The 24,505-nt window shown below is 39.7% G+C and overlaps 1 protein-coding gene across 1 annotated transcript in view; it reads right to left on the bottom strand.

The window, feature by feature from the left end:
- Nucleotides 1–24,505, bottom strand: part of TPRG1 (tumor protein p63 regulated 1) — a 140,849-nt gene that overhangs the window by 86,753 nt on the left and 29,591 nt on the right. Inside the window, exons 2-3 of the mRNA XM_030330508.2 lie at nt 24,026–24,257; nt 13,939–14,030 (exon numbers count right to left, since the gene is read on the bottom strand). Coding sequence (XP_030186368.1) covers nt 13,939–14,030; nt 24,026–24,247 — 314 coding nt within the window. The 5' untranslated portion in view covers nt 24,248–24,257. The remainder of the gene's footprint in view (nt 1–13,938; nt 14,031–24,025; nt 24,258–24,505) is intronic.

The raw sequence follows: 24,505 nt of genomic DNA, 5'->3' as shown, positions 1-24,505 counted from the left end.
CTTAACCAACTGAGCCACCCAGGCACTCTGATTAACTCCTCTTTATCCTATCAGCTATGACCAGGGGCTAAAGTCACGCAATAGAAAATAGGAACTGCCAGTGAGTGGCATTTTATTCTTCTTTTTCAGAACTGTTTAAGCTATTCTAACTCCTTTGTGTTCCCATACAAATTTTAAAATAATATTGTCTATGCTTGCAAAAAATCTTGCTGAGATTTTGAAAGGAATTATGTTAAATCTATATGTCAAATATTGGAGAATTGATATCTTTACTATATTGTCTTCCAATCTATGAATATAGTATGTCTCCATTTATTTATATCTTCTTTGATTTCTTTCATCAGTATTTGGTAGCTTTCAGCATGCAAGTCCCATATATATTGTATTAGATTGACATTTATGGATTTTTTCTTGATCATAAATGTTTTATTTTTAATTTGTTTTCAATTCTTTAATGCTAGCTTCTAGAAATATAACTGATTTTCATACGTTGATCCTGTATCCTGAAACTGTCTTAAAGTAATTTATTAATTCTGGGAATTTTTTTGTAGATTTCTTAGAGTTTTCTACAAAAATTGTCATGCTATCTACAATTAGGGACAGTTTTTCTTTCTTCCTTTCTGATCTGTGTGTCTTTTATTTCCTTTTCTTGCCTTATTGTATAGGCTAGATCTCCCAGTACTATGTTGAATACTTGTAGTGAGAGTGTACTCTTTTGCCTTCTTCACAATCTCAAGAAGAAAGCACTGGTCTTTTTCCACTAGCATGTTAATTACAGGTTTTATGTAGATATTCTTTATCAAATTGAAAAAGTTCCCCTCTATTATTTTTCTAAGAGCTTTTATCATAAATGGGTGTGTTAAATTTCATCAAATGCTCTAGCAGCATTAATTGACCTGATCATGTAATTTTTCTTCTTTAGCCAGTTAATAAGGCATATTACACTGATTAATTTCCTAACATTGAACCAGTCTTCCATCTCTAGACTAAACCCTCTTGGTTATGGTAAATAATTGTTTGTATGTATTGCTGAATTCTATTTGCTAACATTTTCATAAGAATTTTTGGATTTATATTCATGAGAGATATTGGTTTGTAGTTTTATTTTTGAATGTCTTTGTCTGGATTTAGTATCAGATTAATACTGGCTTCATAGAATGCACTGGGAATTGCTATTTCCTCTTCTATTTTCTGAAGAAGATTATGTAAATTGGTGTTCATTCATCTCTAAGCATTTCATAGAATTCTCCAGTGAAACCATCTGGGCCTAGAGATTTCTTTTTTCGGAGGCTTTAATTACAAATTCAGTTTCCTAATTGTTATAGGGCTATTCAAATTATCTATTTCATGTTGAGTGAGTTGCGGTCATTTGAGTGTTTTGAGGAATTGGGCCATTTCATCTCAGTTGGCAAATGTATATGTGTAGAATTTTTAGCTGTAATCACTTATTATTTTTGTGTACTTATTATTTTGTAGTTTGCAGGGTCTGTAGGGATATCCCATTTCATTTCTGATATTGGTAATCTGTATCTTCTTTTTTTTTGTCAGCCTTGCTATAAGTTTCTCAATTTTATTGAACTTTTTAAAAACATGTTAACATTTATTTATTTTGAGAAAGGGAGAGAGACAGCAAGCATGCATGTGAGCAGAGGAGGTACAGAGAGAGAGGGAGGAGAGAATCCCGAGCAGGCTCCATGCTGTCAGCACAAAGCCCAATGTGGGGCTTGATCCCACAAACCGTGAGATCATGACCTGAGCCAAAATCAAGAGTTGGACACTCAACCAACTGAACCACCCAGACACCCTAAAATTTTATTGAACTTTTCAGAGAACTCTGCTTCATTAATTTTCTCTAATTTTTATTTTTATTGGCTTCTACTCTTATCCTTATTATTTCCTTCCTTCTGTTCCCATTAAACTTGCTTTCTTATTGTTCTTGAAACAGGATTTTGGGTCATTGGTTTGAGACTTTTCCTCATATGATGTTAGCATTCTTCCTTTGGTGCTGTAAATTTCTCTCTCAGGACTGCTTTAGCTGAATCTCACACATTTTGATATGTTGTATTTTTATTTGGATTCGGCTCAATGTACTTTTGATTTCCATTGAAAGTTCCTCTTTGACTACTGGATTATTTACAAACATGTTGTGTTGTTTCTAAGTGTTCAGAGATTTCCCTTTTATCTTCCAGTTAGTTATTAATTTCTTGTGTGATCCCAATGCAGTGAGAGAACATACTCTGAATTATTTCAGTTCTTTTAAATTTGGTGAAGTTTGTTTTGTGGCTCAGGATATGTTGGATCTTGGTAGATGTTCTGTGGGTGCTTAAAAAGAACATGTATTCTGCTTTTCCTGGGTGGAGTGTTCTATAAATGCTGATTGGGTTCTGTCGGTATGTTGAGTTCTAAATCCTTGCTGACTTCCTGCCTATTTATGATATAAATTATTAAGACAACGGTGTTGAAGACTATCATCATGGATTTGTCTATTTCTCCTTCCCATTCTATCAGTTTTCATTTCACATATTTTGCAGCTCTCTTGTTTAGTGCATACAGATTTAGGATTGTTCTGTCTTCTTGGTGGATTGACCATTTTATCATTACACAATTCTCTTTCTGTCCCTTATAATTTTCCTTGCTTGGACATCTACATTTTTTATTAATTTAAAATGCTGTGCTCTGTGATTCTTAAACTTTATAGTTCTTTCTACTAAAAGACAAGTGGAAGCAGAGACTCCTTCTTCTTCACACAGTTTACTCTTCTTAGACCTACCCTATCTTACCTAAAACAGGGCATCTGGGGACAACCTGGATACCTCAGAGAGTAAACACAATTTCCTGTTTGTTAATCAGACCGCATGTTTATTCATAAGAGTCTATAATAGTTGTTTGTATAACAGCTGTAGTGACCCAAATGCGTTGATAGCCTCAATATTAAGATCGAGGTCTTATTTATTTATTTTTTTTTACTAAAACACACATTGGCACACCCCTAAATAATCAAGATGAAGTTTAAATTATTGGTAAATTATCTCCAGAACCTATTACCTTTCTAAAAATTATTTTTCTAAAACTCCTTATTTCATATCTTTCAGTAACTCAAACAAGAAATGCCTATCATGGTCACGAAGGAAACAGAACGGCGGTAGGATGCTGTAAATAGTAAACACTTTCTAAAATAATGATAATGATAATGCCTTCATTTCATTTCCTTGGTATAAATTATCCTACCACAGGGGCACCTGGGTGGCTCAGTCCGTTAAGCGACCAACTCTCGATTGTAGCTCAGGCCATGATCTCATGGTTCATGGGTTTAAGTCCCATGCTTGGGATTCTCTCTCTCCCTTTCTCTCTGCCCCTCCCATGCTTGCGCTCTCTCTCTCTCTCTCTCTCTCTCTCTCTCTCTCTCTCTCTCTCAAAACAAATAAATAAACTTAAGAAGAATTATCCTACCACAAATGATTTCAAGAAACCAAGGTAAGGTCACTGAACATGTAGTTGGAAGAGATGCACACAGTGTCTGTCATGACTGGGAGAACCCACCATACATCACTGTAAAGGGAACAAAGAGAGGTCAGTGCAAGGTAATGCGGAATGACAAGATGTTGGCAAACTGGAAATATATACCCTATTTAAAAGCATTTGAGGGGCCTCTGAGTGGCTCAGTCGATTAAGTGTCTGACTCTTGATTTCAACTCAGTCATGATCTCACAGTTTGTGGGATCAATCCCCATGTCACACTCTACTTGGGATCCTCTCTCCCTTTTTCTCTGCCCCTCTCCTGCACTCACTCACTCTCTCTCTCTCTCTCAAAATAAATAAACATACATTTAAAGTAAATAAAAATAATAAAAGCATTTGAATGACCTATGGATCTCCAGCTTGTCACTGCAGGAAAAAATAAGATGAAAACTCCTTACCCTGGCATTCAAAATTCCGGATTTTCTGGTTCCTTTCTACTTTTCTAGCTTATTTATAGCTCTTTTATCTTGATCACTATAATCCAGACACCCTGACAGTTTGTGGATCCCTGAGCCTCTGTCTGTTATTCTACAAATATTCTTCCCTCTTTCTGGGATTTAATTCCCCATCATATATTTTTGGAAATTTCTCTTCCTTCTTTAATCCTGGATATCGCCTTCACCAGAGTCTACAGTACAAATACAACAAGTTCTATCCTCCCAAAAGATCACTTGCAGGACTGTATATCAGCATACATCATACTGTGTTTTGACTTCATTTACATATCCTCCTTCCCTCAAGACTCAGAACTCCCTGAACATGAAAATCTTGTCTTGTTGCTTCTGTATTTTCATCACTCAGGGTGGAGTCTGGCTTATGGGAGGAGTTTGGTGAACACACAAATGAACGTATGAATGAGTGAATATAAATAAATAGCAACAATGATGACAATAACAATAAGAGTCAACTCTCCTGTGGCACAGACCATGTGGCAAAAATTGTGAGCATTTTACATATTTTAGGTAATTTAACTCTTCAATTGATATCCCGTTTTACACCCCCATTTTATCAATGATAAAACTGAGGTCCGGAGGATACATGAGATTTGTATACCAAGGTCACATGGCTAGTAAGTGATGGAACTGGGCATTTCGCTGCATCAGACTTTTTTCACCTCTTGGCTCTTTTTGACTCCTCCCTAATTAGTAGCAGTCTTGGGAAAACAAACATTTCGAGGTACATTTCTGACTGCAGTAACTAAATGCCCTCACTGTCCTATAATTCAGGTCACTGAGGGACCATTAGCTATCTGGATACATCTGCTGCCATGGGGAATTTATAGAGAAAAGCAATGTGTTTAATTAAGTGGTTGTCGAAAACACCCACCCAGTATAAATGGTTTCTGGCAACAGAGGTGAATTTGTTGCTGCCAGAGTCCTGCCACAGGTCATTAACATCTTAATGGATTTGAGGCACTTTCCAGCTTGAGTGCACAAAGGATGCAAGAAGTCTCCTTGGGCTGTGGGCTGCTTGGAGGCCCAGGGAAATGGAGGCAGGACTCAATGGGTGGACCCTGCTAGTGTCAGTGAAGGGCTTCAAACAGTAGACGACTCAATCAGAATTAAATTCAAGTCAAGTCCATGATGGGTTCTGAGCCCCTCCCACATGTCAGACACCACTGGGAGGTGGGCAGAGATGGGCTTGGACAAAACATGAATCAGAGTCAGGCCCTGTCTCGAGGAATGCTTTCCTCACAATGTGAGCAGTGAACTATGCCATGTAGTATAACATGACCAGAAAAAAGAGAGAAGATTCTTCTGGTTGAATTAAGATGGAAAGGCTTTATAGACATAACACCTCTGAAGGACAGGAAAGGTCTGAACAAACAGAAAGGAAGAAAGACATACCAAATAAGCAGAGTGAGTGAGTGAGTACAATCATGATGTCAAAGCACTGTGTCAGGAACATTTGGAGACCAGTGGACAGTCCAATTTGATAATTTGTAAAGGGGTATAATGGTAAATAAGGCTAGAGAGGAAAATTCATTCCATGGTGTGCAGGGTTTGAAAGATGCAGCAGAAGAGTATTTAGGCAGTGAGGAGCCACTGAAGTCCTCAGTCCATAAGCATGAAAGTGATCTGGACCAGTACTTCCCAAATTTTAATGAACATCAGAATTAACTGGGGATTCAGGCTCAGCATGTCTGGGGTGGCCCCTGAGGATTAGCCCTGCTGACAAATCCCTAGGAATGCTGATACTGCTCATTCCAAGACCACCCTCTGAGTAGCAAGGGTCTAGAATAGACGAATGTACACAAAAATGGATGGGGTTGGGGGGGAGATACATTTCAGGATGTTATTTTGCATAGTACATTTATTATTCATGACTAAGATGGTTAGAAATCCCTGATTTCCAGGTTTTGGGGGGTCTTTCTACTTATTTTTAAATTATAAGTAGCAGTATTTTTCATTACAATGGTAGTTCAGCACTCCTTAGAATCAGACAGTGACAAGATAAAGTGTGATTGGCCTTAGTCCATCAGTGGCACCCACCAGCCCCTATAAGTATTTGACTTTTTAGCTGATTCTGGGAAAAGACCAAATAATGTCAGATGCACAGCACAGGCAGAGTAAGATCTGGAGAGGAAAAGAGGAAAAGGTCTCTGAACCTACTCGATGAATGTCTGCCCTCCTCCCTGCAAACAACAGACAATCAACAAAGAAACCAGACACAGGCGCAAAGATCATTTACGCAATTTAAACTGCGGCCATCGCTGTATCAGGAGATGAAAATTCACAAAAGCAGCACGAGCCATGTGATGAGAAGACAACAAGGCTGGGAGAGGGGTCCTGTGAAGTCAAGCCCTCCTGTGACCCTTAATAAGTGGTTGCCCTTAGGCAGGTCATTTAATCTCTGGGTTTCTTCATCCATAAAATAAAGCCAATAGTTCCTCCTGGCCTCCTCCCATGGGTCTGTCTGAGGATCACATGTGAGGGCAGGTGTGAAAGTGATCACCCACAGCGCTGCTTTGGGGATCAGTGTGCTCCAGGGGCACTCTGTGCCTGAGAGATACTGCCCAGTAGTCTGTTCCTCAACATCCGTTTCTGTCTCAGGATGCCTTTCTTTTCATTTAAACTTCTAGGATAGCTCTTTCTTCTGTGAAATCTTTTAAAATTAAGCAGAGATGCCCTGCATACTTCCATGTACCTCACCAAGCCCAAGGAACAGAATTCTGAGTTTATCCAATATGTTTCTGCCAGAGGAATAACAGACTACAATCCAATAAGGGGTACACATGGAATCTGGCCACAATAGCAAAAAGACCATTTTCGCAAAACTGGGGGAAGCATAATGCATCGGGGCCCTACCTCTGCTACTTTGCGGCCCTGGGACACTTCCAAGCCTTGATTTCTTCACGTGCAAACTGGAGGTAATGTTTCCTACCTCAGATAATTGCTCTGGAGATTGGATTAACTGAAGAAGAACATTTTTAACTACAAAGTGCTGTAGAGTATTACTTATTTTCTTTATCAAAAAATAAATGGAGAATGCCTTAATGTATTTTCATTTCTCTTTCCAACTGTGTAGTCTTACTCTGCACTACTGATATATATCCCTTACTGAGGGCTTCAGTTTTTAAAGAATAATATATATCCTTAGGGGCAGCTGGGTGGCTGAGTCAGTTGAGCATCTGACTTCAGCTCAAGTCATGATCCCATGGTTTGTGGGTTTGAGCCCCACATCAGGCTTTGCACTGACAGTCTGGAGCCTGCTTTGGATCCTCTCTCTCCTTCTCTCTCTGCTCCTTCCCCACTTGTATTCTCTCTCTCAAAAATAAATAAACATTATGGGGTGCCTGGGTGGCTCAGTCAGTTAAGCCTCTGACTTTGGCTCAGGTCATGATCTCACGGTTTGTGAGTTCAAGCCCCACATTGGGCTCTGTGCTGACAGCTCAGAACCTGGAACCTGCTTCGGATTCTATCTCCCTCCCTCTCTATCCCTCCCCAACCAGTGCTCTGTCTCTCTGTCTCTAAAAAATATAAATAAATGTAAATAAATAAACAAACGTTAAACAATTTTTTTAAATATATAAATCCTTACATTTACATAACCGCTGACAGTTTGGAAAGTAATCATCTAACAATAGGTGAATGATCAAGTAACTTCACAAAACCTACATGATAACAAGAAAAAACCTAAGGGAAGTGCCATTTAGAAATCATCAAAACCGTATGTATTATACCAATCTAATGGCAAATGGAGGGAAATCACTTAGCAGAACACTTGGTACAATTTAAATGTTATTTATTAATATTATAACAATCTTTGGCAAAGATGCATGAAGAAAAGCTGGAATGAAAAAATACTACAAAAATTAACAATGGCTGTGCTTCTTTCAAGAAAAGTGAATTTCTAATGGACTGAAGACTACATTAAAACAAATGCCCTAATTTAAAAAAAAAATGGCAAAACCTACTTAAGTTTACTGAGGTACACTGATCGTGAGTAGCAGAACCAGGATTCAGACCCAAGGCTTCTGACTCCAAATTCAAGACTCTTTCTAGGATGCCAGGCTGCCTCCTCGACTTTACTTCCGTTCTATTGTCTATATGTTCAACGTATCCAGTTATTCGGATTTCACATATTTTTTATACCAACGTGCAAGGATAGAAACCTGGGTGGGTTTAGGGGAAGGTAGGCAATGAGAAACACTGTAAGTATTTTCCACAAGATAAAGACTGAGAGTTACTTGACTCCCCCACCCCCCCACCCTAGCCACCAGAGGCAAGTCTTCCCATTTAGCAACAAGAGGAATGAGAACATCCCCCCCAACCATTTCAGACTAATGTGCTTAAAGGAAGATCCCATCTCCTCCTGCCTCTTTAAGCACCATACACAAAGACATCTTGAGTACATTCTACTGAAGAGCCACTTCAGTGCCATTATAACACAATTTTTGAGACTTTGGAAAGTGTCAAGATGTTCTCCTTGGTGCTGGCTTAATGGATCACTTCTGAAAGTGTACACACAATTTCTTCAAAAAGTACTTTCCCAGAAGGACCAAGAAGGGCAATAAGAGGAGGAGATAAAGTTAAGATAGACACCGTGTTGTCTTTAGAGCTGTAGAGGCATATAAAGCTCCAGGATGGACTGGACTAGAGGTCTGGGTCCTAAGTGGCATCTTCTCAGGGTACTATTCTTAATGGTTTCAGCTAACTGGGATCTAACTGGAGTTCATGGTTGCATCTCTCTAGTTCTCCTGTCGGCCTCTCTCTTCATCTCCTCATAGCCTATACCCAAGTGCCTTCAAACTAATCTTTCCAATTTAACTGAATAATATACCAGTATAAATTTAGAACATCGCAAAACAGCTCACCCGAGTTTGGGTGACATCCCTTGAAAAATGCTTTTACTGATTTAATGTTACTTTACACCCCTAGATTCTATAGAAGGCTATAAGAAACAAATATGTCAAGATTACTATCCCTTTTGAACACACTACTTAAGACAGTATCTGGATGCATATGTAAATCCACCCATTCAACATCTCCATGTGGATGTCCTATGGACACCTCAGACACATTTTTTCCCCCAAAACTGTACTCAGCAAGTTCTATAAGAAGGGAATGACAAGATTGTTGGGATAATTAAATAACACTGCAGGCACAAAGTTTCTTCTGCATTGTTTGGCATATGGCGGTTTCTCAATAGAGTTATCGTTTTCTTCTAAGCCTGGAATGGCGACACAGGGAACCCATCAGTTTCCCAGGCCAAAGCCCAAGAATTGGCCTGAACTCCTGCCTCACAGACAATTAAACAGAGAGATCCACAAAGCCTTGCTCTGTCAATTATTAGTTTGCCTCTCAGTCCCATATGCACCCTTCAGTATATGCTCTATGATTAACAACAGAATTCTGTCATGCATTTTTCTTTCAAGTGTGCACCATGTTATGTTTTTGCAGAAAAGAGCACAAGAGGGTTGTAACAGAAAGAAGGGGCTTTTTACAATTTCCAGCTTGGGCTGGGGGTCAGCAGTGTAGGTGTGAGAACCCCAATGTCTTCTGCCCTAGCCAGAATACAGAATACAGACCCTCAGCAGCCTCTGCTTGGCATGACGCTTCCCTCAGCTGCCTGTCCAGAGTTAAACCTATTCTTCAATAAAGAAGGTGACTTTTGTGGAACTGGACAATAGTTTTTAAATGCTGGAACTATATTTCCTCAAGTTTTTTTTCTATGTATTTACAATATCACAGCCACAGACATGGCATACCTGGAAGTTTATTCTGCATTGTTAACATATTCCCTGTTGCTTTCTAAAGTTTAGACAATCAATAAAGCAATAAATTGAACTCTGATATCTAGTGTTTGCTGACTTCCATGATGGAATCACTGCCCCCAGGGTCAATTCCAGGCCATGTACATGACACCACTGAATGTGTAGCGGAGAAAAGAGGTACAGTAGCAAGTTATCATGTAGTATTTCCACTACGCAAGCATAATAGGCATAAATCACCCCTACAGCAAATCAACAGCAAAACAAAGTAAAAAAAAAAAATCAGAAAGTAAGGAGTTTTGACTACATCACCTTTAAGCTTAATTCACTTGGTGTGACATTTTATGTTTTAATAATTAACAACCAACTCTCAAAATTCCTGAAATTGTAATGCTGACCTCTCATAAGCCAGTGTGAACCAGCTCCAGCACGCCACTGGATCAGACCCTCGCTGACATTTCACAAGTATCTAGTGTGGCAGCCACCCTTCCAGCCATCCATTGATCCTTCACATTTCAAACATGTACAGGCCATACACCCTCATCCATAATTCCAAATTCAATAAAGCCCTGAAAATGGCGCAGCTGTGGCTCAGACGCACTTTATGGTAAAACCAGATCTGAACCAACATGCAGTCATCTATTCTATGTTGAATATGACAGGTTTTCCTGCAAAAATTTTAGTGTGTTTGACTATGGGGGGCTGTCGCAGGCCTCCACTTGGAGCATAAAATAAAATGCATACGTATTGTTTTACCTTTCTAAAATCTGAAAAATTCTCAATCTGATTCATATCGGATTCCAGGGGTTTTAGATAAGGGATTGTGAGCCTTCAGTGATCTTTTTAAATTGAAATATAGTCACACTTTCTCACCAATCAGTGCCTCCCCATCGCGTACAGGGTAGAATCTAAGTTCTTAAATAAGATACATAAGGCCCTTAAGCTCACGATACTCCCCACATCACACTCCTATATCAAACCATTTCTGGGGCTCTGACCAACCATGACTAAAGGTTGAGCTGTGATGAGTGACCCCACACCTATACCTTACACCCTTTGGGAAAGAATGGGAACCGAGCTAGTACAGGAGAGCAGTCTGCCTTCCTTGCTTTACCCCTTATGTGATCTCAGCTGTCCACTTCCTCGTCCCACATCTCCATTTCTCATCTGTCACATGACAATCACAAAACCAGCAAGGTTGTAGTGAACATAAAGCAAGTTCATGGTCATAAAGTTATTTTTTAATGTGCTATATATATATCATTGGAAGGGTTTTTCACTCTTATCACTCTGAAACTGGAATACTTGTTTGAAAGCAAACATTCTTTCAACTGTTGGATGAGTAACTAGGGGTTTCTCATCTCCATAAAAGGAGCTAACCATTGATGTGCATAAAGCCCAGTCATTGCTGTCACACGCACAAAAAAGTGTTACACTTGAAAAGAGTTATGTATGGTTGGCACAGTTGGGGAAGCTGGTCTATAGTACAGCCTCTGTAACTCATAAGAACTGAATGGATGGATGGGTCTTATCCCATTAGAAAAAAAGAGAAAGGGAAAAGCATAGCCCCAGGCTCGTACTTCTCTGGGCCTATATGTTTATTGGTTTATTTAGTTCTTTCTTTTGTTCTGTTTTGCTGTTGTTATTTTGGGGATTTCGTGCCGATATTGATTGCTTTTATCGTTGCTTTTGCCTTTCCTACATTGGTGCACTACAAACAAAGACTTAAGTGTGAAAGGTCATTCAAAACCTCCATGCATGCCCTTCCTTTGACAAATGCCTCCAACCTTCTTCTTGAACAGTCACAGTGACTGGGAGCCTATTTATTTAGCCCAGATGCCTGGACCATCTTCTTTGCAACTGGCAGCTTTTTCCACTACAAGAAGACAGTCTGAACCAGCTTTAAGGTTTAACAGGAAAAGAAAAGCAACTGGCAAATTCTTACTATGGTAGAAATGACTGGATTCAAATCTTTCTTAAAAGTAGCTTTAGATGGAGAGTAGGAAGAGGTATAAAAGGATTTTGGCAGAAAGGAAGACCAAAAAGAACACAAAAGAACTACCGTTGAAAGAGAAGAAATGGTTCCAAAGTGCAAAGAAAGAAAAGTCTGACAGCAAATGAAAATTATTGCTTAAATTCCACACGCACATGATACATCCCTCATTACTGTCTGTAATATAAATGTATATACCACAAAGCAAAAGAGACATAGAAAACTAGATACCAGATAGTCTTCACCAACCCTTTGAGCTTCCTATTAGGTTCAGAGCTAGATGCAAAACTTGGGTCCTGGGGCACACCTGTTCAGATTTATCTGAAAACTGCTGGTTTTATCAATCATCCCAGTTGACGATAAATCAAACTGACAGAATTATGGTGCTAAGTCTTAATACAGATCACACAGTCTGATTTACCTTGGGACAAATTGATATCTAAAGACCTTTATAATCATGAAACAAAAACATTCCAAACAAAAATAAGCCACATTTCTATACAAAAAAGACCAAGCAATTAAAGGATGCACTATTAAAAAAAAAACAAAACTGCTGATTCTATTATTTGAGAATTCAAAAAGCTACTACTGGATTTTGAAAGACCATATTTGGGCATTCTTTCTTATAAATGAAATGTACTGTAGGAACAAAACAGGTTAAGTATCTACTTCTGATTAGACCTTCAGAATTCAAGGAGACATCTGTCCTAATCAAGGCAGACTTTTTTATTTGCACAAGTCAAATTTTACTTTGCAGATGGCAGGTGGTGTTGGAAAAGGGTTGGTAAAAGTGAATAAGCAAAAAGCCTCAATTATACACTTTTTTTTTCATAGAGATAACCCAGAGATGAAAGATATAGAGATGGACAGGACAAAAATAAAGGCAGAGGCTACCAAACAAACACAAACAAAAGGCCTTTACCAATAGACATAACTTGTGAACAGAGGAGGGACACTGATGTCTGATAAAAATCCACCATGTGCTGGGGACTTTGCTAAGAGTTTTACCATGCTGTCTCATTTAGCCCTCATAACAACTCCTCAGGTACTTATCACTATCTCCAGTTTATACATGAAGAAACAAATGCTTAGACATGGTCAGGTTGTCTTTCTAATTTCATTTTCACTCAATCCTTAGAACCCATTTGAAACAAGAATGTAACATGGCCATCAGGCAGATGGATCCACAGGTGACCTGGTTCTACACTCCACTGATGGAGAGATTTTGTTCTGCTGGCCTAGAAGACTGGACTTTCAAGTGTTGCCTGTACCAACCCCACTCTCCCAAAACTTAGTCAAAGAAAATGTCCGGCCCAGGAGTGAAAGATTAAATGCTTCTTTACTCAAGGTATAGGAATTATTGAGCTTTTCTCCTAGAGCCTTTGGAGACAGAAAACTTAGTGAGTATCCAAAATGGAGTTCTCACTATATTCTCCATTTAGTGTTATGTATTCTGTAGCAGAAAAGAGGCGCCTCTTTCTCTTATTATATGAATGTATTACTTATTATTGTAAAGACCATGACATTCCTGATATTCCACTGGTGGGTGGAGAAAAAGTCATAGACACTAGAATTTCGGGGCAAGACACAAGGTAACTATCTTCATGGTGTCATTTTCAATGAAAGCCCTTAGAGCTAAGATAAGCCTCAGGGATGAATGGAGAACTTCTGGAAGGAATAAAGTCTCAAGTGTTACACTCGGTTTTTAACCTAACTCTGGACTGGTGGCTTGTCTTTTCTATCCCGCATGATTTTGTAGGGATGTTATGTACAGCTCATGTTATTGTACATAAAATAAAATCCAAACTGTATATACTGACCTCATTTGTCTTTTCTAACCTTCCTTTCCACTGTACCCAGAGTGGGATGGTTAGTAGCCTCATGTAGCTAGAATGAGAGTAGTTGTAAGAGACTCGAACCAAAGAGATCAGAGAGAAGAGTCCAGTGCAACAGTCCTTGAGAGCTAAGAAGACCTAAGGAGTCATAGTGATAGCTGACTATACCCAGAAAATTGTTGTAGGAGTCAACCCTAGTCATATATCAGCCATAGGGCACCACAAAACTTGACTCACTAACTGGGGGTAATGCCAACCAATTATTTTGCATGGCATCCAGAAGAAATTCTGCCATAGATCTATCTCCCATTCTGTGACAGTGGTGTCAAGGAAAATGCTAGATTCCCATGGCCCCTCACTTAGCCATAACTACTCACTCTGTCAAGAGCCAGAAGCCTTGAATTGTCTCTCCAGGAGTCTTCGCCATGTGGCCTTTCAAGTCTTCCATGGCAGTCTCAATGGCCCCTGGCTGAGTGGGAAAAAGAAAATATCTAGTTTAGAGAAAACTGAGCACTCTTTGTGCTTATGATTAATGAGTATAACCCATAGCCTTCTCCAAAAAGCTGATGGGAAAGATAGTTCTCACATTTGTCTGTTTCCTCTAGGCATAGCATGCCGGAGAGCTTAGTCTTGAACTCTGGTATTTACTAAGCTGTTCTCCTTAGGTGGGACCAAAGTAATCCAAGTCCTGTCTTCCATGATCTTACTCATACCTTCTCACAGAAAGGAAGACACCCATTTTCAGAAGGCCAGTTTTCCCAAACAAACATGTTTATCACAAAGTTCAAAGGATTTAGCAATATGTACATTTTTAAAATCAAATCTTTCTCTCTTCAAAGAGCACCTGGCAATAAAATACCTAAGAGAAATCTTTTTCTAATATTCTGACCATAATTTTAGATGATTCTGGGAAATTAACTTTTTTGTCTCCTTACCTTGCTTTCTTCACCCTTCTCCAAACAGGTGCTTCTACTTATGGGCCTACCTCTACCTTAAAATTTGATTAACCCTTTTCATGATAAGAAATTCATAGACCTCTATCTCAGTGATTCCTAAACTTCAGTACACATCAGAATCAAAAACACAGATTTATGGGCTCTGTTCCCAGAGTTTATGATTTAGGAGGTCTGAAGTGGGCCTGAGAACTTGCATTTCCAACAGGTTCCCAGGTGATGCTGTTGATGCAGTACTGCACTGAGAACTACTGTTCTCTAGACAGTTATTCTCAACCTTGGCTACATACCAAATTATGAGGAGAGCCTTTAAAACTCCTAGTGCCCAGGCTGCATACCAGGGACATTATAGAAGATACTCAGTGGCTATCTGCCATGTGGGACCCACATATCAGTACCTCAGGGGTTTTGCAAGCATCCCAGGTGACTCCAATGTGTAGCAAACGTTGAGAACCACTGCAGCCCAGGAATTATCTCGGCTTTTTTATAGGTGTGGAAATGGGCTAGTGTGGGGAAGCAACCTGTCAAGTTCACTCAGCTAAGAAGGGGTGGAGACAAGACGAGAAAACAAACATTCCATCGCTCCACCTACAAATGTAGTTCTGGCCTCATCCCAGCCCTGAGCTACTGACAAGTAGGTTCTCAGTTCTTGAATATTCTCTATATAATAGGGCTTTAATACTAACCACCTAATCTTCTCTAAATATTAACAGTCCTAATCCTCCCAGCCTGAGACTGTTCTCTCACAAAAGGAAACAGGGACACTAGCCTGGCCTAGGATCTGTTCAAATGTCTTTTCCTCTCAGAGCTAGGGTGGTGGTAGGATTTGGGTTTGCTTGCTTTCTCAGTGTATGATAAAACACTGTGAAACATTTTGGCTACAAAGTCCATTGGTCAAAAAAAGCAAACAAAAAAAACCTTATGAGAATCCATATAGGAAAAACAGGAAAAGAATGACGCTGCTTCAGATAAAGTGGTAGAAAATGATGCAGAGCTCTACCCCTCCCCCACGATTCACTCAGCACAGCCCAAGTCATCCAGGAAATGTCCACTGAACAGAGTCGAGTGACCGCGGATCCTATTCCATATCTGTCATAAATGAGTTCTGTAACCTCTAGCCAATTATTTGAGTTTTCTTGGCCTCCATTTCCTTATCTATAAAGACAACTGAGGCGACAGAACCAAAGCTTTCTGAGCCAAGCTGATGACGAAAGCCTCCTGGAAGTCTTTAAGAAAATAAGATCACAGCCCTTACACCGAGACATTCTGATTTTCTCATTTTAACACATTTCCTGTTGAATTGAACAGTCAGCCAGTGGACTGAATGATTTCTGACTCCTCTGCTGCTGGTTCACCATTGTCAGAAAGCGAACAAGGCAGACCGTGCCTGCTGGAAGCCGTGAGTCACAAAATCAGTGAATTCTGGAGCGTTAATCAAGCATGCCTTGAACACCCACTGACAAAGAAGACTGCACCAGCATCACTGGTCCCAGTGACCCTACTGGCAGGACCAAATAATGCTGGAGGGAAATTCCCTATGATCCCATGACAGTGCTCCCATCCCCCATGCCGTTCTTCCCACAATGCAGCCTGACTGCCCCAGGCCCAGTGCTCAAAGTCATACTTTCTTTGACGACTCATCAGGTGATTTTTCCTGTCTCTCTTATACTTACATGATTTCTTCCTCAGCTGATATAACTCAGTAGTGAAACTAAGACTTTTCAGAAGAAGAAAAAAAGACTGTAAGGGAAATTGGAGAATAATGAAATAGTCCTAAAATAAGCATGTTGTTGAATGCTTTTACACCAGGCACTTTGCCAAAACATGTGAAGATGAATATAAAACTGTAGACTTTTTCAAAACCTTACTTGTCTTCCCTATGGAAAGCAATTGGAAAAAATCTATCGAAATGATCTATTCTTTGATCGACACATTCCACTTCTGTGAAGTTATACTATGGATGTTCTTGCATTTGTGCAAAATAACAGCTGTATATACAGTGTTCTTTGCAGCCTTGTTTGTGGACAGCAAAATTTTGGAAACAATGCAAATATCTGTCAATAGGGGACTTGTTAGATACATTATAGGACAGAGCCATTCAATGGAATATGATGCATATGCAAAAAAAAAAAAGAGGCATTCTGGGATCATACAGAAAATTTTCAAAACGTATTAAGTGAAAGAAAAAAAGCATTCAGAAGGGTAAATAGGCCACATTTTTGTATAAAAAAGTGGAAAAGGGATAAGAATAAAAATTTTCATGTGCTTGAACATACTAAAGCAACTCTAGAAGGATACCTAAAATGTGTTAACAGTGGTCCCCTGCAGTCAGGAAGGAACTTGATGGGGCAGTGGATGGAGGTGGTGTTTCACTCTATACCTTTTCAAAAGTTAAACATTAAACAAAAGTGTGTGTGTGTGTGTGTGTGTGTGTGTGTGTGTGTGTGTGTGTGTTTTAAGTTTATTTCTTTTGAGGAAGAGTAGAGAAGGAGAGAGAGCGTGAGCAGGGGAGGGGCAGAGAGAGAGGGACACAGAGGATCCTAAGCAGGCTCCCTACTGTCAGTGCAGAGCCCGATGTGGGGCTTGCTCTCATGAACCGTGAGATCTTGACCTGAGCTGAAATCAAGAGTCAGACGCTTAACCAATGAGCCACCCATGTGCCCCAGAAGTATGTTTTTTTTAATAGAACATTTGGGAAGTCTCCAGAGTTCTGTCAATGTCCTCACTGAGCATGGTGTTCTTATCTTCAGCAGTAACAGTGGTCATGCCTTTACAGAACAGTTAATCATTGTATCCTGTTAGAGTATTTTATTTACACCCTTCTATTTGTCATCATTGGCTACTGAACTAAATTAACTTCAGCCATTTAGTGTAGAAAATTAAATAATGTGTGAACACTCAGACTTGCATCTGGGGCAATGTTTAGATCTCAGCCTTTCTGCCCACTGTGTGACCCATACTATGTCCTCATCATTCCAGATATCAGTTTATTCATTTTCTAGGTGGAAGGTGGATAAGACAATATTAACTATAACAGAGCTGTTAGGAAATGCCAAAAATATTTGGGAACACTGAATTTTCATTCTTATTATTAATATTAAATGGAAGGAAAATAGCCGTACCATGATTTACAGGTCAAATGGTTACTGCAATGGAACTGTTGGGAAAATAAGTAAAGTTATACACCATAAGATGGCTGACAGGACTAACAGAAGCTCCAGTTCCTAGCTTAGAGACTCCTCTTCCAGGCTCTTCTTTCCTGTCCTGTTTGCCCTGCACGCCTAATTGCTACTAATGCAGACTGCAGAAGTAACAGATGATAAATTGTCCCCCATGCTTGTGCTCAGGACTCAGATCTGTGGAGAAGGAGAGCCTGCTGGTGTAAAACAAAACTCCGATCCACCAAGATCTCCAAGTACCGCCTGGTTTTTCCGCCAGCGATCCAACCTGGTTCTGTAACAATAATTAGCTCAAAGACTCCTAAGACTAATAGGAAAGTATGATGGAATAATAAGCACTCATCATCCAATATACATATATTTCTAATGCTAAATTTTAAGAAAAATCATTAGGGAGAATCCTTATTTACAAGTCACTATACAGCAGAGCCGGCAGCATCTTTTCTAATAGTTCAGCACCAAACATCTTCAGTCAAAACAAAGACATGCGTTTCCTTACATTTCCTTAAGCTAGACTAGCCAGGAGCCAGTTGTCACACAAACAATACTCACATCTGCTGGTAATAGTTTCCCATGCACTGGACTCCATAACTAGACAGTAAGAGGTGGGGGCAGTATAGAAAGGAATGCTCCCAGGGACTCAGACACAGTAAGATCATTCTTGTGAGTGTCATCATGCCCAGATAGAAATCACTTTGTGGTTAACACATAAGGGAAGAAAAACTGCTCTAAATTGGATGTGATTTGTAAAGTTCAGGGCAAATCTGTCTCTCCTTGAAAATAAAGCAAACGCCTCTTATTTTATTATTGTTAAGTGTCTGCCCTCAGAAGAAATATCAACTTTATTACACTCTTCAAGGGATTTCAGTGTAAGGAGGGGAGATGAGAAATCTTTTGCCCAATGAGATATGTAATTTCTAGACCAGAAAGCAGCTCATAAAATAACAATACAACTAATATATTTATTTAGTTGTTCCCAATGCAAGAGCAAGACATAGGGAACCCTATAGTAAGAGAAGAGGGGAAAGGAGAGAGTATGAAAGCCAAATTAGTGTCATGAAAGCAATGACATCTTGCTACACAATGGGAAGTCCCAAACCTGCTTATTAAAGTCTCGTTCCTCACAATAGAACACAGGCTATAAAAAGGCCATGGGGAACCATTAATTAAATATTAAAAGATCAAATAGTTTTAGTCCCATTAGTTTGTATGTAATTTACATTCTCAAGTATAAATTTAGAGATAATTCCCCATCCCTAATCGCTTTCAACTTTCTGATAAGGTATCTGCAAATACAGAGTCCTACAGGGAGTTTAAAAATATCTTTCCCCATGCGTATCAAGTATTGTTCCTTTCATAAGAAGTGCTTTTGAATATCAGTCTCCACAACTAAGGGATTATCATAATATACCTCGAGTTATTAGCCTTGAGTGGTACTTTTGTTCAGAAAAGGCACTAGGCCTTTTTTAGACATGTCTGAGCAATAATAGCAAATGAACAAAAACAGGAGGAAAAAATGTCCAAGCAGACTGATAGCAAGTGCTTCAGACATTCATTACTATGACCTCTCATTCATTGTCCAAGGTCAAAGGCACTGGAGGGGTAGTAAAAAGTGTCAGGAGCCCTAGCTCTTTGTCCTGGTACGGCCCCTAAATTGCTGGTTGACTTTGGAGAAGTCACATCTCCTTTGTGTGTTTTAGGGGTTGGATTAGATATTCTCTCAGGCCCCTTCTGGCTCTGAGCAAGAATGTTGCTTTGTTGCAAGGGCTTGGTTTAGTAAATCAATAATAGTCTGGAAGCCTGTGGATAAGAAGCAACATCCCAGATGCCCCATGAAAAAACATAAGAGGTTTAAGGAAGCAGATTGACTTCTTTTATGATGTGGTACTCAGAGGTCTGGTCTAATGCATAAGGTTATGGTGCTAAAAAAAGTGCCTCTTGTTTGTCCTGAATTAATTTAAACTTCCAGAGCAGTCACATCTTTGCATATCCACTTTGACACTCATATAACTGATCCTCCTTCCTATTATATAGCATTGGGTATCTACTCCTGGCACCTAAGAAACCGAGTGTCATTCTGCCACAGCAAGCCAAAGAGTAATTTTCCTTTCTGGCTTATAAGGTATAAATAGGAAACAACTTAAATATCCAGAAAAGTTATATAAATGTTGTATATCTCCACCGTAGGATATTCTAGAACTGTTAAAAACGATGCTATGGATGTAGAGTTACTGCATAGGAAATGTTTTTATGCAACAAATTGCACATGTAAAGAAAAAAGTAAGACAGGATATGCACCAAATGTATAGCACGCATTCAAACTTCTTTGGTTAACATTGAGTAGTGAATTATGTGACTTTTATTTTGCTTATCGACATTTTTTTCCAATAAACTACCTCTTGCAAATGATTGAAAACATTTAATAAAATAACATGCTTGATCAAGGATTTCCTCAACTCATTTACTTACAGTTCTTCTGAATTTACAACATATATGCTTTAAATTCTTACACCGTAATATATTTATTTCTTTTTAATTGCTGGGCATGGGATCATATAACTATGAATCAGGAAGTTGAAACTTTGGTTCTAAGCCTCTCTTTACCACTTACTACTAGCCTCGTGGGCAAGTCAGTACTCATGACATTGGACAATAGCTATGACAATGGACAAGGAACAGCCTCCTCTGGGCCTTAGTTACTTCTGAGAATGAGAGTGTTGACCAGCTCCTTGGTGTTCAAGAGGTGTCTGTGGACAGAGAGCATCATTTTTGCCATAGAATCTATATAAATGCAGAATCTAAGGTCTCATTCCAGGCCTCCTGAATCAGACCAGCACTTTTACAAGATCTCAAGGTCGTTTGTTTGTATGGTAAAGATGGAGAATCAGTGGACCAGATCATCTATAGATCTCATTTCAGCGCTACGGAAGTGATCTTTTATGATAAATCTTTCATAGATCTGAATCATTCAGACCCAGAGCCTGGTCTATTGAATTATTCCCCGAGAAAATGAATATTTTCCTTTGGTCAAACCTCTTTGCTGCTATAGACACTATACATTGACATTTATATCTCACTCTGGAGGTCATGGGGAGGTCATGGGCATCTTAATGTCATTCTCTGTGACCAATTACAGAAGTGAGAATGTCAAATCAACAAGAAAGGGAGAAAGCATTTATAAGAGTAATGAGATGCTGCTTATGGAATGTTAATAGATGTGTCATGCAATGTGCTAAGAATATTTACAAAATCAGCCTATTTAAACCTCTGTGTAAAACTGATATTTTATCCACACTTTGCAAATGAGGAAATACACACACACACACACACACACACACACACACACACACACAGAGCACATTCATCATACTCACGTGCTAAAAAAAAAAATCTATATTCTGTCTCTTGATCTGAAGGAGAGCAAATGCTGAGTGCTTTGGGAATGTAGCCCTCACAGCCTTAAAGAATCCTCAAGTCTACTTTAAATTAATTAACAAGATTAGAAGTTTTCCCTCCCAAGTTCTTGAGAATGTAGGGTTTGTTTCTACATATCCGAAGGAGATCTTTTTCACACAGACTGCAGTCATTGACTGACTTACTTCTAAAAGGGCCATGAATGCCACTGTACATTACAGTAGGAACAGTACTAGACTTACAGACAGAAGATACAGATTCGAGCTAGAGCTATTCCAATTAATATTACGTGGCTCAGTCAGGTCACTTTGACAAAGGAAGCAAAGGCAGAAGGAAATGGCAGATAAAATTAAACTTCCACCCTCAGCCCATTGACAAATATTGAGGCAGTCAGAACCTCTGCCTTGAGGCAGAACATTTCTCTAGGAACTCCCCACTGTCTTAATGCTAATGCTTTGCTAGAGGGAGAAACCACCTTAGCTGGACAATAACTAGGCCTCCAAGATCCAGTAAGTCTTCTTTAGCATAGGAAAATCCTTTTGGAAACTTCCTCTTGACTTTACTTCCCCCAACTCCCAAGGATAGAATCAGTCTCCACTCCACAATCCTGGGGCAGCTCTTCCGGCCCATGGGTTCTGTCCACATACTTTAATAAAACCACCTTTGTGTGCCTAAGGCATCTCAAGAATTCTTTCTTTGCTATCGGCCCATCATTCTAAAACAGCATCAACTTCACTCCCCTGAAACTTCAATATGTTTACAATAAACCAAGAGTGATGAGTCCTCCCCTGCCTACCTTACAGTGTCACTTCAGGGGACTTCACTTGATAAATTACATAGAGACACACAATAAAAGTATCAGTCAATCAAACAAATAAGTAAAACCTCCATGGTGGCTTTAAACTGTGCTGATTTAGCTAAGCTAGAGCTACATTTTCTAGAATTTCCTTTCATGTCTGTTTCCAAATTAGAGTTGGCCACAAGAGATGTTAGTATAAGATTTGTAAGGCAGAAGGGAGTTTTTCCCTGTGGAAGATCACTTCAGACCACCTGCACTCAACATTCACAGCTGCTGACCTCCAGGTTCATCTGATGCCAGGGGGCAGCACTTACAGCTATAGCTTCTTTTGCTGACAGTCAGACTTCATCCCTCACCTCCTTCCCCTGGGCTGGTAAGTGTGCAGCTCAGTGTAGAAAGGCACCAAGTCCTCTCCTAAAAGTGACTCACACCTCCAAGTTTAGACACGGCTGGAGACAGATACAGATTCCATTTTTTCCTCGTGGGTTTTGCTTGCTCATCAGGAATTCTGAGTTGTCCATCCAGGTTCCAGTTTTCCCGTACTCCCTATTCCCAGTTCATGACTACAAATCGGTTAGACTATAGCAACTTCAGGCCCATCACTAGATTGCAAAGACAACAGGTTTGCAGAGACTTCCCAAACAGCTCTCATAACTGCATCACCTTCTGATCATGAATCTCTTACTCCATACCACTCACGGTTCTCTCACCAAACCGTGACTGATCCATCATCATTACCAAAGATAAGACAACTTTAGGGGATGCTTTGATTTCCTTCACAGACTACCTTACAACTTAATTTTGCTTATTCAATTAAGTTCACATACTTTGGAAAACAAACCATATGCTTTACATATGCAAATCACACAAACACATAGTATAGCACCTACCATAGCACCTTAACACGTAAGAGTCGCAGAATACAGATGATATGGGTATATCGTACCTTCAAACGTGCACGCGCGCGCACACGTGCGCACACACACACACACACACACACACACACACACACTGAGTCACTTTAAAATTTTATCTAACCAAAGATGTTTTTAAAAGCTAACAAATCAGGATTCATTAGTTAAAGCTTTATAAATAGTCACATCTTAGCCACCATTTACTTGTAAGACTGAGCTGAATTTTTTTTTCAAGATTTGTCCCAGGTACACTTGAAAAATGAGATGGTCTCTGTTGCCACAGTGTATAATCTCCAATTTTGCTGCCAATTGGCTTTAGCCTGTGAGCTAATACCTACTGTGTTAACAAGAATATCGAAGGACTGGGAAGGAACATTGATAAGTAGGAAGGAGAGTTCAAGAGAGAGAACTACTCAAACCCAGGAAGCACTATGTCCTTGATTCAAATGCTACAAGTTCAAAATATCATTTTTTAGGAGTGCCTGGGTGGCTCAGTTGGTTAAGCGTCCAACAGGCTCAGGTCATGATCTCGTAATCTGTGGGTTTGAGACCTGCGTCAGGCCCTGTGCTGACAGCTCAGAGCCTGGAGCCTGCTTGGAATTTCTCTCTCTCTCTTTCTCTCTCTGCCCCTCCCCTGCTCACGCTCAGAGCTCAGTAAAGGAGCTCAGCTCCAGAATGCAGCCAAAGGTTTGGGATTTAAAAATGCCTGCTCCCACACAGTAATATCATCATCCCCCTGTAGACCCTGAGGTTCAACTCGTTCTCAGCAAGCCTTTCCACTCCATCACCCACATCTTTTTCAAACATGGAACAAATACCCACTCTGGCACACAGCTTTATATTTTAGCTGCTTGGGTTTTCTCTCTATAGATCATTAATCTGTGGAGGTCAGATTTAACCTGAACACAGGACTGAGGAACCAAAGATCCATCCAAAGAGACTGGATGACCCACTTTTCTCCCATACTACCTGGTTATCAAAACTAGACCCCCTAACTTCTCTGAAATTCAGAACCTTCACCTGTAAAATGGGGACACGGATACCTACTTCATGGTTTCTATGACTATCAGATGAAATAAAAAATGTGAAAATATCTGGTAAAACTTGTGATATAGATAGATAGATAGATACTTAGATACATAGATAGATATTAGAATACTGTAAGAGAAGTCTTATGTAATACTTCAGAGCACCAAAAAATTTACCCGTGTAACGAAGTACTTCCGTGAGACATAAGGTTGGTGATAAGGATTGGGGTACAGTGTTGATTCAGTCACACTTGGATGCCTTGAAATACGGCTTGGCTCTGGGTCCTTGCCTGGGTCCCCCTCCTCCGTGGACAGTTGGTCAGTCTCAGAGGGTTGGTCATCTCCCTCTTGCTTCAGAGACACAGGCTGGAATCCTTCAAAACTCCCAATCTTTGACATTTTTTTCTGCCTAAAACAAAAGAAGAAACAATCTTCTCATTAGAAAAGAAAGGGGGAGAGGTGGCAGGGAGGGGAGGAGTCACCTATGTCATGGCTAAGGCAAAAAGTCTATTGTGTGCAAATGATGTTCCTGAAACCGACCAAGGCACTAATGAATGTAATTCAATGACACAGATTCTATTTACCAGGGCAGAGAAGCAAGGCCCTCCAGATAGAGAAAAGGAGGCTGCAAGTAGGTCCATTTTCCCACCTTTTGCC

The sequence above is a fragment of the Lynx canadensis genome, chromosome C2 (assembly GCF_007474595.2).
Source record: "Lynx canadensis isolate LIC74 chromosome C2, mLynCan4.pri.v2, whole genome shotgun sequence".
Lineage (NCBI taxonomy): Eukaryota > Metazoa > Chordata > Mammalia > Carnivora > Felidae > Lynx > Lynx canadensis.
The sequence above is the reverse complement of the archived record's forward strand: the minus strand, read 5'-3'. Positions and strand labels throughout refer to the sequence as shown.